Source organism: Protomyctophum bolini (assembly GCF_963924005.1).
Source record: "Protomyctophum bolini genome assembly, chromosome: 22".
Classification (NCBI taxonomy): domain Eukaryota; kingdom Metazoa; phylum Chordata; class Actinopteri; order Myctophiformes; family Myctophidae; genus Protomyctophum; species Protomyctophum bolini.
The window spans coordinates 4,305,862-4,326,407 of NC_137883.1; the positions used below are offsets into that span (position 1 = coordinate 4,305,862).

General features: G+C 44.0%; 2 protein-coding genes across 2 annotated transcripts in view; both read left to right on the forward strand.

Moving 5' to 3' along the window:
• Positions 1-2,647: 2,647 nt before the first annotated feature.
• On the forward strand, positions 2,648-5,500 carry LOC308309584 (protein FAM163B-like; the record flags this gene model as incomplete). Its single annotated transcript, XM_080755496.1, has 2 exons — positions 2,648-2,740; positions 4,937-5,500. 2 exons carry the CDS (start codon positions 2,648-2,650, stop codon positions 5,498-5,500), a joined length of 657 nt encoding a protein of 218 aa, XP_080611622.1.
• A 14,350-nt stretch (positions 5,501-19,850) lies between these two features.
• Positions 19,851-20,546, forward strand: part of swi5 (SWI5 homologous recombination repair protein) — a 9,097-nt gene continuing 8,401 nt past the window's right edge. The window contains exon 1 of the mRNA XM_080756535.1: positions 19,851-19,987. Within this exon, the coding sequence (XP_080612661.1) occupies positions 19,923-19,987 (65 nt within the window). The 5' untranslated portion in view covers positions 19,851-19,922. The remainder of the gene's footprint in view (positions 19,988-20,546) is intronic.

A 20,546-nucleotide genomic window follows, 5' to 3' on the forward strand; every position in this document is an offset into this window, starting at 1 on the left:
CTACGAGCTTGTAGGTCTGCTATTTTTGAGGGTGGGGGGGGGTATTTTGAGATGGTCCGTACGTGGCCCAATAGAGAGAATTCTGGGGTTCCTTGCGGGGGTCCTTGAAAAGGGACACACCAGTGGGTTAATATTTTAAAAAGAAAATGCGTGAAAAGGATGACATCTGCGCAGGAATGGAATTGAATGAATAATATGCACACGGAGCAGGGTATGGAATTGAATGAATAATATGCGCACACGGAGCAGGGTTTCCTTATCCTTATACTCGGGGTCGACATCTCCCATTTATCTTTTTTTTGTGACCTGTGACCTTTTGACTAAAGTTCAGGGTTCACGTGTCACCCACACAACACAGCTGCCCGCTGATTAATGTCTTAAAAGCGCCGCTTCTTTCTCCTCCTCCCCGCCGCGTGCTCGTTTACAATCTCTCATTGTCGTTCCCTTCCGTTCCCTTCGCCACCAACCTCTCTAGTTTCTCCTTTTGTCGTTTAAAACAATGTTCCCGCGTTCTATTTTGCCTTAATCCATTCTGACCTGAGATCAGATTCATACCAGGTTTCCACCGGACACACACTGGTCTGATTAACCCATTCTGACCTGAGATCAGATTCTAAAAAATCGTTCTTCGATTTTTCAAAAATAGCAGACCTACAAGCTCGTAGCGCGCCACTCGGTGGCGCGCTACGAGCTTGTAGATCTGCTATTTTTCAATAGCTAAAGCATAACATGATGCCGACACCAAAATGGGTGCCCGGTCAGAATGGGTTAATAACCCATTTTGGACGGGAACACCCCTTTTTTGTTTTAAAGCATATTATACACTGTTATACTTTAGCTATTGAAAAACAGCAGATCTACAAGCTCATATACGTAGCGCGGCACCGAGTGAACTCGTATATAGGTCTGCTATTTTTTTGAAAAAGTGTTGAAAAAATGTGCCTCAAATCTTTGAATAATATTATTATTATACAGAGTGAACATTTTAACTCGTATCTTAATTGCTTCTGCGGGGGGGGGGGAGGTCCCTTGAAAACAACATATTGTCAGATGCGGGTGTGGTCGGCCCCGGGGGCCAAATTACATAATTATATTTCTTGACATGAAAACGTTTGAAAGAATGAAACATAGGGTTTTTCTTCTTTTTTTTTTTTTTTTTAAGAAAACTGTCAGGATTCAGAAGGCATTTGTGTGTAGAATCGTCCTCTCAGGTCCGAATGGCTTAACCTCCATCCTGCTATACGGTACAGCATGTCCCGCTCTCTCTCTTGTCCTCTTCATTTATAGCTTCCTTTCTTATCCATTCGCCCTCATCATGTCCACCCCTGTCCCGTCTCATCTCCGCGTGTACTGTAACTTCTCTCGGGCTGCACTATAAACACTCTTGACTCTTTATATGCTCCATCTCACCCCTCTGCCCTGCCCTCTCTCTCTCTCTCTCTCTCTCTCTCTCTCTCTCCCAGCCCATGTAGCTTAACCCATTCTGACCGGGCACCCATTTTGGGGTTAGCATCATGTTATGCTTTACCTATTGAAAAATAGCAGATCTACAAGCTCGTATCGCGCCACCGAGTGGCGCGATACGAGCTTGTAGGTCTGCTATTTTTGAAAAATCGAAGAACGACTTGACATTTTTAGAATCTGATCTCGGGTCAGAATGGGTTAATCAGACCAGTGTGTCCCCAGTGGAAACCTCGTGTGAATCTGATCTCAGGTCAGAATGGGTTAATCCCCATCTCTTCTTCTTCGTCGCTCCCTCCCTCGTCAACCCTTGCCCCGTTCATTTTGAAGTGCATTCACTCTCTCATGCCGCTTGCTGCAGTCTCCTCCGATTTGTCCATCTCTATCTCATTGCCCCCAAGCCACCCTTTTACCCCACAAACTCTCTCTCTATCTCTCCCTCTCTCTCCCTCTCCCTCTCCCTCTCCCTCTCTCTCTCTCTCTCTCTCTCCCTCTCTCTCTCCCTCTCCCTCCCTCTCCCTCTCCCTCTCTCCCTCTCTCTCTCCCTCTCTCTCTATCTCTCCCTCTCTCCCTCCCTCTCTCCCTCTCTCTCTCTCTATCCCCCTCTCCCTCTCTGCCTCCCGGTCTGAAACTTGTCTGTAATTATGAGACAACGTTTGATTGTATTAAGTGTCCCTGCCGAACGGCGCATAATAATTCAATGAGTCACACTGAGAGGGCGCAGTCTATATAATCCACTTAACCCATTCTGACCTGAGATCAGATTCATACAAGGTTTCCACTGGACACACACAGGTCTGATTAACCCATTCTGACCTGAGATCAGATTCTAAAAATGTCAGTCGTTCTTTCGAATTTTTCAAAATAGCAGACCTACAAGCTCGTATCGCGCCACTCCGGTGGCGCGATATGAGCTTGTAGATCTGCTATTTTTCAATAGGTAAAGCATAACATGATGCTAACACCAAAATGGGTGCCCGGGTCAGAATGGGTTAATGTAGAAACCGATAGCTACACTATTATTGATATGGTCCGTCTTTTTGTCTGTGTCTCCCTGCGTGCGTGTGCGTGCAGAACGAACAAACAAACAAACAAACGTGTTTGTCTCTCTCTCTCTCTCTCTCTCTCTCTGTGTGTGTCTACTGTGCGTTCTGTATATATAGGGTGTTGATGGAGAGGCATTCGAATGACAGCCGGGACGGTGGTCATCACTGGAGGAATTCTAGCTACCGTCATCCTACTGTGTATCATTGCAATACTGTGCTATTGCAGGCTGCAGGTAAGAGTCTGATGCACGACTTGTACTCCTTAAAGGGACACTTCACCCTTTTTGCAAAAAAATATATGTTAATGACGTTTAGAAGCTTTAGATCACTTTCCTGGGGGTATTTATGTGTGTAATATGTGGTTTTAGATATTTTAGATTGTAGCAGTGAGCCTGTTGTCTCTGATGTCATGGACACTGGTCTCACTACCTTCCTGGACTACAATTCCCATAATTCTTTGGTGCACTGCTCCTCCTTGTGGATAGGCGGGAGAGCTGTCTTACTGAGACAACATGTAGTCCAGGAAGGAAGTGAGCCCAGTGTCCATGACATCAGAGACAACAGGCTCACTGCTACAATCTAAAATATCTAAAACCACATATTACACACATAAAGACCCCCAGGAAAGTGTTCTAAAGCTTCTAACTTCATTCACATATATTTTTTTGCAAAATGGGTGAAGTGTCCCTTTAACCAATTAAATAGTCTCTGGTCTGGCCAGCAGGGGGGGCACACCTTAGCGCACAGCCGCGGCTGACTGACGCGACGACGGACAGATTCCGCCGGGAAACGCTCTCCTCAGCGCCAGGCGGCCGCGGGGGGCGGAGCTTCTTTTCCGTCCACCAGCTATAGTCTAAAAAAAGCCGGAATGACGTCAGTCGTCAGCTTCCTCTGTCCGCGGCTGTGCGCTAAGGTGTGCCTGGTCTGTCTACAGTCTGTCTGTCTGTCTGTCTGTCTGTCTGTCTGTCTGTCTGTCTGTCTGTCTGTCTGTCTGTTCTGTCTCTCTCTCTCTCTCTCTATTTTTGAGGGGCCCTATAGCCCCTCTTATATTCAGCTATAGTGTAGATTGTCGTCCTATAACACAAACATTAAATGCCATTGACAATGAATGGATGGATGTACGTCAATCACGTGTCTGAGCATGATGATGTATGTTACGATAAGAGCGCCCCTCACTTCACAGGGGTGTGATTTTCTTAACACCACAGTTGTGTAAAAAGTGCAGTGAAAAATGACCATGTTTGGGCATTTCCTCATATACTCAGTCTTTTTTTATTTATTACTTCTAACCTTCATGTGCAATTTCCTACAAATGATGGGGTTCTTTGGTATGCTATACGTCTGCTCTGCAAGTTGTCAAAAAAAAAATGCAGATATGACCTTGCTCTGGTAGATAACGCTAGAATGTCTATACCTATCTGGGACATCTTGTCGGGTGCGGTGTAGAATGAAAAGTAATAAAAAATGGCATTATACTGGCATAGAATGTCAATGAAAAAAGACTCATTTTTAACCTCAATGAAACCGCTGGGAGGCATTTTTAAGTATGTTGATTTGGTTGGCATGGAATCTAGACTGAGTCACTTTGTTTTATTTTACTTTTTACACTGTGCTTCTCAGCAGTGACATTGTTTTTGGCAGCACATTTCTACTTTTACTTTATAGTCATAGTTTTGAGTCTAGTTTTGAGTCTACTAAATATCATACGATTTTAGTCGACTAAATCTACAGTTGATTTAGTCGACTAAAATGTATTTTCCCGGGCCTTGATGCCGTCGTATAATGACTGATTTTTACACTTGCTGAAAATAGCCCGAGCTGCAAGCTCACAACGTGTCGCGCTGCCACGCGTTGTAGATCTTGTATAGATCGGCTATTTTCTATTTTGGTCTGTGGGCGGGAGGGGGGGGGGGGGGGACCTAAAATTGAACCTCCCTATACGGTGATTCGTTGAGCACGATCCAATCAGCAATGACGTGCTTATAATTATTGACAGTTGATGTTTTTTTTATATAGGGCCCCCCACAGCTGCGATCCCAGAGTTGGCCATACCGGGAGACTTATAATTGCGCTTCGTATTTTGCAAACCACTGACATAGAAACGAATTGTCATGATTTAGAGAACACGTGTATAGAATCGTCCTTGGGGTCTGACTAAAATGGGTTAATGTGATTTATATCACAAATAAAACCAATCTGCCAAATGCCGTATAAAGACTTTTGACATTTCACGATGACAAAATGGCCGCCCGCCCCTGTCCCTATAATAACGTTGTCTCATGTCCTCATTCCACTCCCTCTTATCCTTTCTTTGTCTTCTCTCCCCCTCTCTCTCTCTCTCTCTCCACCTGCACATTCTGGATCCCTTTTTGTTCCCCCTTCATGTTTTTCCTCCCCCGTCGTTCTGCCCGTCGTCTCGACCTCTATAGTATTATTGCTGTAAGAAGGAAGAATCCGAGTCGGAGGAGGAGGAGCCCGACTTCGCCGTCACGTCCCGCCTCCCGCCGGTCCACTCCAATCACAGCATTGTGGCCGCTTCCGCCGCCGCCGCCGCCGCCTCCTCCTCCGCCTCCTCCGCAGCGCCCAATGGCCCCGTCCTGTTCTCCACCCCTCCCCTGGCCAGGAAACTGACGCGCTCGCAGACCTTCTGTCCGTCCTGCACGCACTACGAGCTGCCCTTCTACCTCCAGCCGCCGCCGCCGCCGCTGGCCCCGCCTCTGGCCCCGCCTCCTCCGCTCCTCCTCCACCACCACCACCACCACCTCCTCCACCACCAGCAGCAGCACCAGCCGGAGGGGGGGTTGCTGAGGAATGGCGGCGAGCGGATCGGCTATCGCAGCGTCCAGCAGCAGGACCTGGACCTGGACCTGCCCCTGGTGCTGCCCCTGGAGCTGACCACCGGCTACCACCGCAGCAAGCACAACCTCATGCCCCGCTCGGCCACCATGAGGGACATGTTCGCCCGCAGCTGCAGCGTCAGCACGGATGTTTAGCGGCGGTCGGAAGAGAGAGGTCGAGGGTCGAACTGGCCGCTTTGGAGAGGTCGGGTCGAACTGGCCGCTCGGAGAGGTCGGGTCGAAACTGACGTGAAAGTGGACGGGCTGTAACTATAGGAACCGGCCTGGAGATTTTCTTATCTCGTCCGGTTTGTACCGGTCTGGTCCGGTCTGGTCTGTTCTGGCTCTTCTTGACGACAAACTCACTTGGCACTCTGCAGGACAAGATCCATCAAGAAGTTTTATGCTCAGTGTTTTAGGGGTCATTTCATAATAACACATGTCGCGCTCCCTAATCTTTTTTAACAAAAAAAGAGAGAGAAGAGAAAAAAAAACAACAAAAACATTTTCAGATTTGACAAACTTTGTGGAGTTCTCCTTGGCCCCCAAAGACCCCATGTATCCCCTATAGTATCCGCCATGTTAAAAAATGTACATGACTGCAAAATATTTTCTTATACGCCACGGCTGCTGAAACTATAAGAACCCTCTCATGTTACTGGAGGATCTGTCTTTTTCCCCCCTACTCTATATCCATGGAATATCCACACGATGGAATATTATATAACCGAGGACCAACTGGAGACGGATGGCGTGAGGTACAGTCGACTGTGGGGGGCGGCTTGTGGCGGTGTTTTAGCCAAACCTATCTTAAGGCCATTTAGAACATAAAGGGCTCATAGAGAGGATGGAAGTTCCTAGTTATTTCCAACGTCCTTTCGTGGAGTTGCGCCGAGAGGCTTGACAGCCTATAGCAGCCTCTGCCATGCGCCACAAGCCATGAAGACCACACTGCGCTTGTTGGCGTCTTGACTCGGTGCCACAGAAGGGGACTATAGTTGCTTGCATTGTACGTGTGTTTCTTTAGCACACTGTTGTTTGGCCGCTGGAGCAATTGTTATAAAACCGGAATTCAGATTACATTCAAAGAAAACATTTCAAGGAAGGATTTTGGAACCCAAATCCAGGTTGCAATAACATCTCTCTCTCTCTCTCTCACACTCACACTCACACACACACACACACACACACACACACGCACACACACACACACACACACACACACACACACACACACACACACACACACACACACACATTTTATATATGTGCTAGAGGGTGCAGGGGAAGTGCCAATTCACGCTAACGAGCACTAAGAGATGAGAGGTCGGCCTGACCTAATGGTTCAATGAAACCAAAGCGTGTCTCTGCGGCCACTTTGTAAACGGTTTATTTTACTCTGAGATCATTTTGTTATCATTGGTTTGTTATTATTGGAACACATTATTGCAAAATGTTTCTACAGTAACGCCCTCTATACCTTTACTATGCCGTTCGTTACAGTTATTCGCTGAAGTTTCAGGTTGTCCATTTTTCTGTCACCACATGCACATGTGTTATCCGCGTTATTTAACTCAATTAAGGCGCATATATATATATATATATATATATATATATATATATTTAACAGGACATGGTATAAATAAACCACATTGCTGAACCGAGGAAAATTGACATGCAGCATATACGTAGCCTGGCTATTATAACCGGGCAATTAAAGTCCTTTTAATATATTTTATTTATTCAATCAACGATTTATTTATTTCGATTTTAATCTGAACTCGGCTAACATGCGTGGTGGTGGTGGTGGTGGTGGTGGTGCGACTGATGTTATTGCGCCAGGAAAGGGCAGTACGTGGCTACATTTTAATACCCACACGTTTAATGAGCAAAATTATTTATGGCCCTGGATTTAATCAGAAGGAAGGGGCCATGAAGCCCAACTGGCCCTGCTGTGGGTTATTGTCCATCTCAGATACCCATATATATATAATTATATATATATATATATATATACATAATAAAAGAGGAAACTCCTACTCTTGCCACTGTGAGTGCGACCCCATTACCTTTACACCAATCTGGGAACCCCATCGGCCAAACGAGGACGCAGCACCCTGTTTTCTAGGGGTGTATAACGATAGATTTTTAACAGCGATGCGATACGTGTCGCGATACATGGTCGACGATACGACACATGGACGATATCGGCTCATTATGGCGATGCGATACGATACGATTCAGTGATTCAGTGAAATCGATACAGTAAACTATTTAAAATACATTGACATTATTTTAAACTAAGTAACCTATACCCTCTTTTTCTTCTTATTATTATTTATTATTTTTCTCCGTGATTTATTTTCCAGTAATCATTCGGTGACAGACGCGCACAGGAAATCTATAGTGCCATGAAGAATTATAAGAGAAATATATTAGATAATAGATATTATTATTATTATTATTATTATTGGTGTACTTCAGTGTTGCTTTTATCTGACGACGATGTGAGTTATTTGCATTTAGTTTTTTATGTTCCAGCTGATTTTCAGACTCTAAAATTGCAGCAGCAATATGTTTCCGTCATTGTTTCTAATGGTGTAACTAACAAACACATGGTTGCTAATAAAATGGTGTCAAGATATCTTCAGCAGTGTGCATACTTGTTTGCCACTTATTTACATGAACACATTTAGACCTGAAAAGAGCACAAGGCTGCTGTACTTTATTCCTCATACTTTTTATGCTTCGTATGAGGTATAAAGTAGGCTACAGCAGCCTTGTGTTCCTCTATAAAACAGAAAGATTGGGTATTGGGTAAGACTGACGTTATGTATCTTCCAGGACCTTTCACTGCTTTGTCTCAACCATTACTCAATGGCGCTGGTCTCAGCCACCGTGGTGACATTCCGTTTTTTTTTTTTTTTTTTTTTTATGTTGCCACTACTGTTGGAGCAGCCATAAACTACACAGGTTCATCCCGATGTTCTGGGCATCTTTGTAATGTTAGTGTTAGTAAAAAGCAGGTAAAAGAGTAACGTTTGAAGCAGACTAACATCAGTCACTTTTCCATTCACTGTAGTAGAAGCTTGGTGCGGGGAAACCGCAGATGTGTCGTCTCCGCCTACAGGAAATACGTAGGCTGCGACCATGAGACCCGCTACGGAATCGGTCCATAGAATGCTGGCTTTTCCGGCATGGAAAGGAAAGGAAAGCTCCATATGTGGTCATGCCTCGTGACATCACGTGACATCATCGGGGATGGAGATCCCTTGATGTCATCAATATTAAGCCCAATATGGGAATACCCATATAGTGGAGATCCCTTATGTTATGTCATCAATACTGACCTCAAACCCTTCGATCTCCATATATGGAGCTGCATGTCCCTGTTCTGACATTCCATAATGTTAATCCTTCCCCCATCCGTCTCCCCTTTGACTGATACCTGTTCATTCAAAGTCTATATAGCCCCAAAGTTATTAGGGCGGCTGTGGCCCAGGAGGTAGAGCAGGTCGTCCAATGATCCCCGGGTCGGCGGTTCGAATCCCGGCTCCTCGACCTCCTGTCCACATGTCGAAAGTGTCCTTGGGCAAAGACACTGAAGCCCAAATTGCTCCCGATGTGCTGGTTGGTGCCTTGCATATATAGCTTCCGCCGCAATCGGTGTATGAATGTGTGTGTGAACGGGTGAATGTATAATGCACAATTCAATATGTAAAGCGCCTTGGATAAAGGCGCTATATAAATGCACCATTTACCATTTATTAGTGCAGCCGCGTCTGGAAGCGTATGGCGAAAACTAAGAGTTCTCAACAGACCCGAAAATTAAGGCCCGGCCCTATACCTCATGGGCCCTCATCAAACCCTGTACACTCAAGACACTGCCCCCCCCCCCCGCTGCCACCCTTGGATCTCCATATATGGAGCCGACCTGTTCTGACATTCCATTATGTTGATCTGACCTCATCAAACCCTGTACACTCAAGACACGCTCCATATATGGACAGTACAGAATTCACCAATATGTTGATCTGACAACATTTGGTTTCATTGCGCGCTCTATTTAAATTATTGTTGAACATCTGCATTACTTAATTTTACACACGTCTATGCACAATTACAGAATGTATAGATTATAAGAATTGTTTTTTTGATCGTTTTTCCTGTTATCTCTCCTAATGGTACACCAACATCAATACAGCATGGAATTGTGGGCAAAATATTAGTCAACGACAACAAAATATTCTTTAGTTTTGGGTCTGCGAGGGCGAGGCTAAATCTCCTCAATCGTGGTCCGTGGCTCACATTAATAATGGTTGAAAACCACTGATGTATAACAATTTGATACTGTGGGTATTCTGGATGCTGATGTGATTAAATTCACCATTGTTTCCAAATCAGTGACCCAGCTGTGAACACATGTGATATGATTTAACCGCACGATGAACTGTACGTCCGTGAGAACTACAAGGACTGCTCTGCTCTGCACACATGCAGTCACAAATGCAACCAAAATGTGCGCGCACACACACACACACACACACACACACACACACACACACACACACACACACACACACACACACATATACCCCACACATGCATGCATGCACACACACACACACACACACACACACACACACACACACACACACACACACACACACACACATACACACCATACAACTTCATGTACACTAGTATATATGCACAGGTTTGCATGGATTCGTATTTGCTACAAACTTACATAATCACAACCGGCCTGGTGTTTTTAGTTTGTTGTTGTTTATAACACATTTGATTCAAAGGGTAAGCAGGGACATTGTATGCAGTGATTTTACAGTGATTGTCCAACAACCCCTTGTTATATTTTCTCCCATAATTCCCTTCCACGCCTTCCCAAGTCCCCAAACCCCCCCTTCACCATAACACCGCCATTCTGGAGTTTGATTGATTGAAATATTTATTAACAGTTTGCAGAATTACAGTACATTTCAAGCACAAACTCAATACAAAGACTGTTAACTGTGAGTGGACGACCCAATTAAGCATTACACTTGTTTACAAGAGCGTCCACCATGTTCAATTCATCAAAAATGTAGTGATGGAGTGTGAGTGAGCAAGTGGCCGAGATTCTGGGTACTGGGATTTGGCTATAGAGCGTCGCAGTCCCTCCCCCTTTCAGAACGACGAGTGGCCCGCAGGAAATGAAATGCAATGCATTTTCCCCATAGGATTTTATTTAAGAATTTATTTAAAGACCGTTACGCCGCGGACAAAGCCAACTCGGATCGTGACAAATCATGACAACGGACACAACATTTTGGGCCGATCAAATCATTAGAAAGAAGAAAATAAAGGCAGGAGACAACACTATTTGTTTTGTTTTTCTTCTTATAAATTATTTATGCCCTAAATTATATCCATGCCCTTTACACAACGCGTCTCCAGGCGATAAAGAGTGCTGGGGTTTGCGACCCGAAGATAGCTGATCTATAGGCCTACAAGCTGTGAGTTGAGAGCTTGTAGATCTGCTATTTCCGTCCAAAAGTGCCCTCTTGTACGGGATTTCAGCCCCTTGCTGCCTCTCTCTATAACACTCTCTGCACGTCCCTGGGATCACATTGCCCCGAGGAGTTGAATGGCTGAACCGCCAACTCTGCTGAGTCACTCCCGAGTTTCCCAGAAGCACCAAACGTCACCAAACGGAGAAAAGAAAAACACCCGCGCGCCGGTCACAAGGAGGAGGTTTTTCCCGCAGCAAGAATAGAAAGAATACTCTAGTATTAGATATAGAGTATTTAGGATAATACGTATCCTGTGTCTTTTTATTATTATTTATTTACAGGGAAATTAGTCTGCTTGTATATCCTCAACCATACGTGGTATACAGCGTATAATCTTCCTCCTATTCCAAGGACCAAACTGTTTACTTATAGGCTACCGTACCGTACATATAATTATTTGCGATTAGTACACGATTAGTTTATAATAATTATGATGTTTTTTGCACAGTAGGCCTATTGTATATAATGTATAATATTCGTCTGTGCACTGTCATCTATTCTTCTCGGAAGATGATCACTGGAAGACGGAAGCCTGATTTATGCTTTATTGTTTAGGGCTTTAAGCAAGATATTAAACAGAAATGACCTACTGTACTGCCGAGGCACTGAGGGAAGAACAGAAAAGGAATGGAATACTCTGACCTTGCTTACTCTTAAGGCCTATTCATAGTCTGGATTTTCGGTGGTGATCGAGGTGACCACCGCTCCGGTGGTGAGCTGACCACCGGAGCTGAAATAACGTTGAGCGGTGGTGAGTAAAAACAGAGAGAAGGGCTGGAGCGGTGGCGGTGGTTTGCTCTTCACCGCGGCTCCGTGACGTCATGTTGTAGTTCGGTGGTCACCCCACCACCGAAAATCCAGACTATGTATGAGCCTTGACGTCATGTTGTAGTTGCGGTGGTCACCTCACCACCGATAAATCAGACTATATGAATGAGTAAAGGCTCATACATAGTCTGGATTAATCGGTGCTGGTTAGGTGACCACCGAACTACAACATGACGTCACTGAGCCGCGGTGAAGAGCAAACCACCGCCACCGCTCCAGCCCCTTCTCTCTGTTTTTACTCACCACCACCGCTCAACGTTATTTCAGCTCCGGGTGGTCAGCTCGCCACCGGAGCGGTGGTCACCTCACCACCGAAAATCCAGACTATATGAACAGGCCTTGAGGCTTTACTCTTATACTCACTTTACTCTGTACTCAACCATCTCTGGGAAATGGAACAGTCCATGAAGACCGAGACCATCATGCCCCCCGACAGCTTCACCCAATGCGGGCTCTATAAAGACATGCACCAAAATGCCCATGCACGACACTCCCGTGGGCTGTCTATTGTCTGTTGGTATTCAAACAATACTTGAAATGTGTGTGAATATCGTATAGATGGTATACCATTATAGATGGTATAGTGTGTGTGTGTGTGTGTGTGTGTGTGTGTGTGTGTGTGTGTGTGTGTGTGTGTGTGTGTGTGTGTGTGTGTGTGTGTGTGTGTGTGTGTGTGTGTGTGTGTGTGTGCGCGCCTGCCTGCCTGCCTGCCTGCCTGCTTGCCTGTGTGCGTGCGTATGCGCATGTTTGCATGGACAGTTTGAATTATTTAGAGGCATAATCGCCTCTCCAGCGCTGGCAGGCCTGGTATAGCATCATAGCGTGGCCTGTGGTGGTGTGTATCGATGTTTTATGACATGCGCTTTGAATCATCCCTCTGCTATATGAGCCCTATACCCACTCACCCTCCAGCAGTCTGCTCTCTCTCTCTCTCTCTCTCTCTCTCTCACACACACACACACACACACACACACACACACACACACACACACACACAATCTCTCATTCACTCACATCTCTGCTATAGCCTATATACCTCGCATCTCCCATGGTCCACATCTTGTCTCTCCTCCTCCCTCTCCTTAATTCACTCTGTCAATGTCCTTTCTCTTTGCGTTCTTAATTCTGCCCTTTCAACCCACCGTGCGTGCGTGCGTGCGTGCGCGCGTGCGTGTTTATGGTCTCTGCATGGTCTAGTAATTCTCCGGCAGCAGAGTCTATAGATGCGGTACAGAGGAGTGGACAGGATGGATGCCGTGAATTATAAACACTATAGATACTGTAGGAGGCTTATACTGTTCCTATACCGACAACCCATTTAGGCCTGACGTCGAAATAAAATGTAAACTAAAGTCTTCTAAATCCTGACATATAGTTTTCTGAAAGAAACCTCATCTTTCTATGTCAGCGGTGCTCAATATTTCATGTCAAGGACCCCCAGAATTATCTGTATTTGGCCGCAGACCCCCATCTGAAAATATGTTGTTGCAGGGACCTCCCCAGAAGCAAAGATTTGAGTTAAAAATGTTCGCTCTGAAAGAATATATTTCTTCTCCTTCTTCTTCTTCTCCTTCTTCTTCTGAGTCACCTATACATTCCTGCTGTGCTGTTTTAAAGAATGGGAGCGGTTTAAATGTTGTGTTTCTTGTGTCTAAGCAAATACTTCATATAGGCAGTATTATCATGAGATAACGTGACAATCCGACATCTCCTCCTCATCCTCCTCCTCCTTTCCCTTCCCCTTTTCCAGTCTCATCCACCACGCACATGCACCGCTCATGTCCTCTTCGCCACACTTAAAGGAGAATTCCATACTAGAAGGCTTTCTTACCTTTCTTTGTAGTTGTTACGTCCCCACCAAAGAGGTCCAGGTGTTATTTTGTGCAAAAGCTCCTTATTGGCTATTTCCCCTACCATAAGCCCTAAATGAATTGCATTGAATTGCATTGAATTGAATGGGGCTATGGGGTGTTGTGCTAATTCGCTGATTTCCATCGCTCAAAATTATAATTTCTTTGTATACATCCTCTCTTCATAATGTAAATAATATCCCAAGCGGCACACTTTGCTACTTCTTTTGATGGAAATAAGCGAACTAGCATAACACCCCATAGCCCCATTCAATTCCCATTCAATGCAATGCAATTCATTGAGGGCTTATGGTATAGGGGAAATAGCCAATAAGGCGTTTTTGCACAAAAAACACCTGGACCTCTTTGGTGGGGACGTAACAACTACAAAGAAAGGTAAGAAAGATAAGAAAGCATTCTAGCATGTAATTCTCCTGTAATGTCTTTCATCTCCTCTTCAACCTGCGCCTCCTCACGCTTGCCATGTTTATTCAAACAAATCTGCATGCCTCTGCTCTCACCTCTCTCGTCTCTCCTCACCATGACTCTCCCTTTTGAGCCTGGAAAGCAGAGAAAGTATTTTGAGAGGGGGGGGGGGGGGGGGGGGTTGGTGGCGGCCAGATATATACAGTATATACAGTATTGTGTGGTTTTATCCCATTTTTAATATAATAATTTTCTTGCTATGCTTTCTATTTCCTTTTTTATTTTGTATTGAGTGGTGTAAGAGTGACATCTGTCGGCAGTAGTGGTCACGCGCAAGATAGGCTCATATGCGCATGCGAGGACTGGCTGCTGGTCAGAAAGACGATGGACATTGTTGTTGATGGGTGTTGTGGAGCTGTCGATTACCTAGCAGAAACTAGCCACTAGCTGAAACTGACTGAAAATAATGTGTTGAGTTTAATAAATGTGTTTAAAATATGCTCGAGTAATTCACTGTCTCACCCGTCGATAACCCCTTTCGGAAGGAGTTGCTGAATTTAAGGAGTAATTTAGTAAAACCGTACAAGTATAATGTTGGGGGGCCTTTCACGTGAAAAGGTTTGAGAACCTGCACTGAGGGCCCCCGGGGCGGTCCATTTGGTTCCATTTGTGCACTCTCGGAGTTACAGACACCGGCATAATAAAGGGTCCATTTGGTTCCAAACTATACCGTTTAGCCATGGGGAACCCCTGGAACTCCCTCAAGGACCCCATGGGGGTCCCCGGACCCCACTTTGGGACCCTCTGAGCTATACTGGCCAAGATATGAACCTCTCCCTGAGAACAAAGGAGGATGATTTAGTGCGTATTAATTTAGCCAAAAAACTTAAAAGGGTGAGTTTGACACATTATCGCAACAGTGTTATAGGTGTTGGAGAACAAACACAGATGATTACAGAACCATAATATACAGTATATATATAGCAATCAAATGGAACAAAAGCAATGTTTTCCGGAATTGTCTTGAATAATTATGATAATGTGCTAATAGGAATAGAATAGAAATACAATAAGAAATACTCAACTATAAAACAGTGTTCATTGCGTATAACTCTCCTTTTGTCTTTGACACATCATGACATGTAAGAGAGACACACTGTATTGGACAGGGTTTCAGCTACTGTACATCCTAAAAAAGGGATCCAGTTTAGGACTTTCTGCGTTGCTTTCGGAACTCGTTCCCGCGGAATCGCAGGCGTCCCATTCATGACGTTAAACCACCCCCTCGAGTGTAATATTGCAATTATACAACAGTTAGCCCCTTAAAACTAAGAAAATCATTGATTTTTTTCTTTTTAATTACAGGTTTTATGCAAATATAATATGATAGTAAATATAGTGATGGCCCTCACACATACGCGTGCACTACACACACGCCCCCCCCCCTGTTTGTGATCCTGTGATTTCTAAAAGGATATAAAATGCTGGGGATCTTTTTCTTGACTGAATCTTTCATTCTCCATGTGCCTCTCTGTGAGGCCAGCTGATAAATAAGGAATGACTCCAGGGGAACGTGGAATGGACGTGATGTCATTCTGTCCCTGTTCGTCCGTCCGTCCGTCCGTCCGTCCGTCTGTCCGTCTGTCTGTCTGTCTGTCTGTCTGTCTGTCTGTCTGTCTGTCTGTCTGTCTGTCTGTCTGTCTGTCTGTCTGTCTGTCTGTCTGTCTGTCTGTCTGTCTGTCTGTCTGTCCGTCCGTCCGTCCGTCCGTCCGTCCGTCCGTCCGTCCGTCCGTCCGTCCGTCCGTCCGTCCGTCCGTCCGTCCGTCCGTCCGTCCGTCCGTCCGTCCGTCCGTCCGTCTGTCTGTCTGTCTGTCCGTCCGTCCGTTCAACATAATGACCAACTAGGCATTTTAATCATATAACGATACGGTACATGCAATTTATGAATTACGCCATCAAATCTAATTATGCATTTTCCACAAAGATGCGATGACGGACACGGACATCCAGAGTGTTATTGCACCGCCACGAACACAACCTATAATATATACCGGAGTTGACCCCAATTCAACTGAGCCTCTGAGAGTTTGATTTTATTTTTTGATTTTATTTACAGAGAAAAGCCACTGCATGCAAGGCCATTGTACTGTTTACAAGTGAAGAAGAATGTTGCTCTGGAGAGTTGCCCCCGCGACCCGAATACGGATAAGCGGTTGAAGGTGGATGGATGCATGGACAAGTGAAGAAACATCGGACAATATCACAGTTTTGTAATTACTATTAAAATTATACAAACATAATGTGTTGTTTCAGTGACTTTTTCTGTACCCCCTTCTGTGTGCAAATGGTGTTCTGTGTGTCTATAGGACATGACTGCAAGTGCAAAAAGTTACGTAACCATCATGTCATCATTTTTGGCCAGGCCAAACACGGGCAAAAGATGCATTCTAAGCTGCCTCCAAAATGTGGAATGACCTTCCAAAAGACTCCCAGAAGGATTGTATGCATTACATTATGTATTACTGACGAATTGAATATGATTGATTGATTGATTGATTGTTTATTTATTTTCGTGTCATGCACACCTTGTGCCCAACCCTCATGGGTTTATAAGACACCATTTCACATTTGCAATTACAGCATGTTTTACATTACATCATTTATGCATTTTACAGCATGTTTACATTACATAATTCATTATATTACACCTCAGGTGTATACAGAGTACTCCGTCTTCTTTTCCAAGCTTGACAAATAAAATCTGCTACAACGAAAGTCCCCTTTGGCAAAACATACCTCCATTTTTACATAGTCATTTAAATCTAGGAAATCCCCACATATAGAAGACATCTTATTAACCAAAATATCCCTTAATAAGTCATCGTATTTATAGAGCAGTAAAACAAGAATACAATGGACCACAATGGAAACGAGGCCCTGGGGCCTTTTGTGTCATCATTTTATTAATCTTGTTCAGAATAGAGTATTCAGTCAATCAATCAATCAATCTTAGAGATGGGCATGTATTCCAAATACATGTCTTCGAGATATGTATTTTCTGTATTTTTAAAATACAAAAAAGGTATTTTAAAATACAAGGAAAAGTTAAAAAAAAAATACATGTATTTCAAATACATGATACTGGGATCACTACAGAAAATTACAGGTGAACATTTCATATCCAGGAATTAACATTATAGACGTTATCACTTGCTATGCCACCATCAATAGGACACATCAGTGATGGCAGAGACCATGCATGGACACCAATCTTACTCCTCCAGATTCTGTCCAAAAAAATCCTGCTAAATTGTTACACACTATATAGGGCTGTATTTTGCGTGTCTTAAGTACCAGGTCTTATTACTTAACTTGAGTAAACTAAAGACCTGGAGGCATGATCAATGCTCTTTGGCCACTCAGAATAGCCAAATGGCATTGATCACGCCTCCAGGTCCAAGTAATAAGACCTGGTACTTAAGACACGCAAAATACAGCCCTATATCTCTATAGTCATGTGTTCAAGACAAATCGGTCCGATATCTCATATTCCATCCCAATTGGCTAACATTGGCTTTAAAAGTTCGCAGGATTGGCCCGTTTTAAACAAAAAGCCTCAAATCATGAACGCAGTGTGAAATGTATGTTACATCTTTCACAGACTTTCCTATACTAGGCTGAGGAATATATGATCCCACCCTTTTCACATTGGCCTGTTATAGCGCCACCAACAGGTGGATTTTTGCAAAACACATTTTTTGGAACAAAATGCCTCAAATCATTGCAATTGCCATCCAAGGCACAAGATGGAAATGGCACGCTTTTCACATTGGCCTATTGTAGCGCCACCAGGAGGCCACGACGTCGACCTGTGCACCTTTTCTAGTTTTATTTGTTTTACTGAGGGGCTGAATATTTCACGCTATTCCTCTGCCATTGGTGTGTGTGTGTGTTTGTGTGTGTGTGTGCGCACGCGTGCGTGCGTGCGTGATTGTTTCTATATGCATGCAAGTGGTGTGTGAATGCATTAGTGTGTCTTGTCTGTGTGTGTAGTTAGCAACAGTGTGGTTGGCAAAGGGGCTGAATGTGACCTTTAGCTTTCATTAATCCTCCACCGATTTAGAACACACGCTTTGGAATCACACTGAGACAGTTTGGGTAATATATAGTGATTGAAAGCTTCACACTGCAGCAAATATATAGGCAACTGTGCGACTCTGTGATTAATAGATTATATAAGTTTTTTTCTCAGTAAAAGAGTGGGCTGTAATGGCTAAGTGTATAGTTTTAGGAACTATACACTGGGGATGAATTTGGAGTTTGGGTTTGTTATATAAGCCCAAACCACACCAAAGGGTTTGGTTGGGACAAAACGTTTTTTTTTTTAAGATCTTTTTTTGTGGCTTTCGCCTTTATTTCGGCTTTTTAGAGGGATAGAATCACAGCTAGGCTGCAGGAAATGGGGAGAGAGGCCGGACAAGACTTTTTTTTAAGGTAGACCACACCAATGCAACTCACTGAGTTGCAGTGTGTTGCATTGGTGTGGTCTTCTATACCTTAAAAAAAACGTTCTGAGAGAGGAGAGAGTCAGGCAAGGATCGAGCGACCAAGATTCCCTGATACCTGCATCAAATACTTTTAATGTCAACGACGTCCTCACTCACAACACCAGAGGGAGTCCAACAAGCCATGCACGTGCAACCCAGATTCGACTCAAACATAAAGGGACTAAAATCATTTCGCTCCCAATGCTCCCATCATGCCACAAACATGTGGAACGCCCTATACCAACAGCCATTAGGACATGTGAACCGCTCTCAAAGAGAACCTATACACAGAGGCTGCAATTCGAAATTGGCCCCCCCCATATAGCACCCCCCCCCACCCCGCCCCCCTTTTACCCCGCCCCCTTTTCCCCATACTGTAGGCTACATGTGTTTCCCCTTTTTTTGAGGGGCGCTAGCCCCGCCTATATTCAGCTATAGTGTAGATTTTCGTCTTACACAAACATTACATTCCCATTGACAATGAATGGGAGAATTTACGTCATATGTGGACGAGCAAATCGGCCATTTTTGTCCTACACTACGAGGACAAAACGATATCTAAGAGCAAATCTCACTTCACACGGGTGTGATTTTACTTTCATATAAGAGTATATCTGTACGTCTTTAAATGTTCCGATGAATTGAAAATGGAGGACCCTGATGTATACAAGTCTTATTGTGCTTTTCATGGTTTCGTCCACAAAGTAGCAGTTTTTGTATTGACTTCAATCAATCAATCACAGAGAGAGAGAGAGAGAGAGAGAGAGAGAGAGAGAGAGAGAGAGAGAGAGAGAGAGAGAGAGAGAGAGAGAGAGAGAGAGAGAGAGAGAGAGAGAGAGAGAGAGAGAGAGAGAGAGAGAGAGAGAGAGAGAGAGAGAGAGAGAGAGAGAGAGAGAGGCATGCAAAGTAGCATTCAGCAACTCACTGGCAGTTTAAAGAGATACATTGTCGCCACCTGGTGGCCAAATACAGACATTGACATAAGTCATATCTGTGCGTTTATTGATGTCTATTTATGATTTATAGTTTTTAGATGTATAATCTGCAGCATAGTCTTTTTCACGTAATAATAATAATAATAATAATAATAAATAAATTATGAATAAAGTTGAGGGCGAGGGGAAGGGACAAAGAAAATCACTACTATATTACTTTAGCCCCGCCTAATTATGAAATCAACCAATGAGACTGCAGGGTGTTTTCGTTTACTTCCTGGCGCGACCAGCACGAACACATCAGCGTTCAACTTCAGTTGGAAATTGGAATGAAAGAATTTGCGTTTGTCTCAATTAATGAATTAATTATAGCCACATTTCCAAACATTGGCGTATAGTTTTGCAACAATTTGGCATCTAATATGGATACAGAGTTGTCAACAACACCCAGAAGAAGCAGCCACACGAAGATCGGAGCTCAGAAAAGGTTGCCGTTCTGTTTTGGTTTTAGTGGTCCGTTTGTCTGACAGACCGCTCACTGCACAGCTGTTACCGTGACATTAATGAGAGCAAAATACGATAATGCGTTATAAATATTTGCAGAAAAGCTGTTTGATGCATGTTTGCGTGCTGTAGTTAGTTAGTAGAGCAGTGGGCGTGTGTCATGTACGTGGCTGCCGTTAGTTTTCATCCTGTATCATATCCTAGCCTAAGATTTAGACTCTCGTAGATGTATTTATTTATACACATCTACGAGAGTCTAAATCTCAGGCTAATCATTCATATCCATCCCAAATTCCTAATGTCTGCTTTCTGTAGAAAAGGCTTTTTGGTTTATGGAAAAACAGACATATAAATAAAGATATCATTCATCAGTTATTATTAGCATGTCCCCCTCATACCTTAACATGCAACTTTAAATACAACTTTAAAAGGTTTGACTGTTTTGAAGGCTATTATTTCAAGCTTTTCCATGAATGCCTTTTTTATATTTGCTGTCAATTAAGACAAAACCAACAATGTGGACATCCACTGACTGCACACAC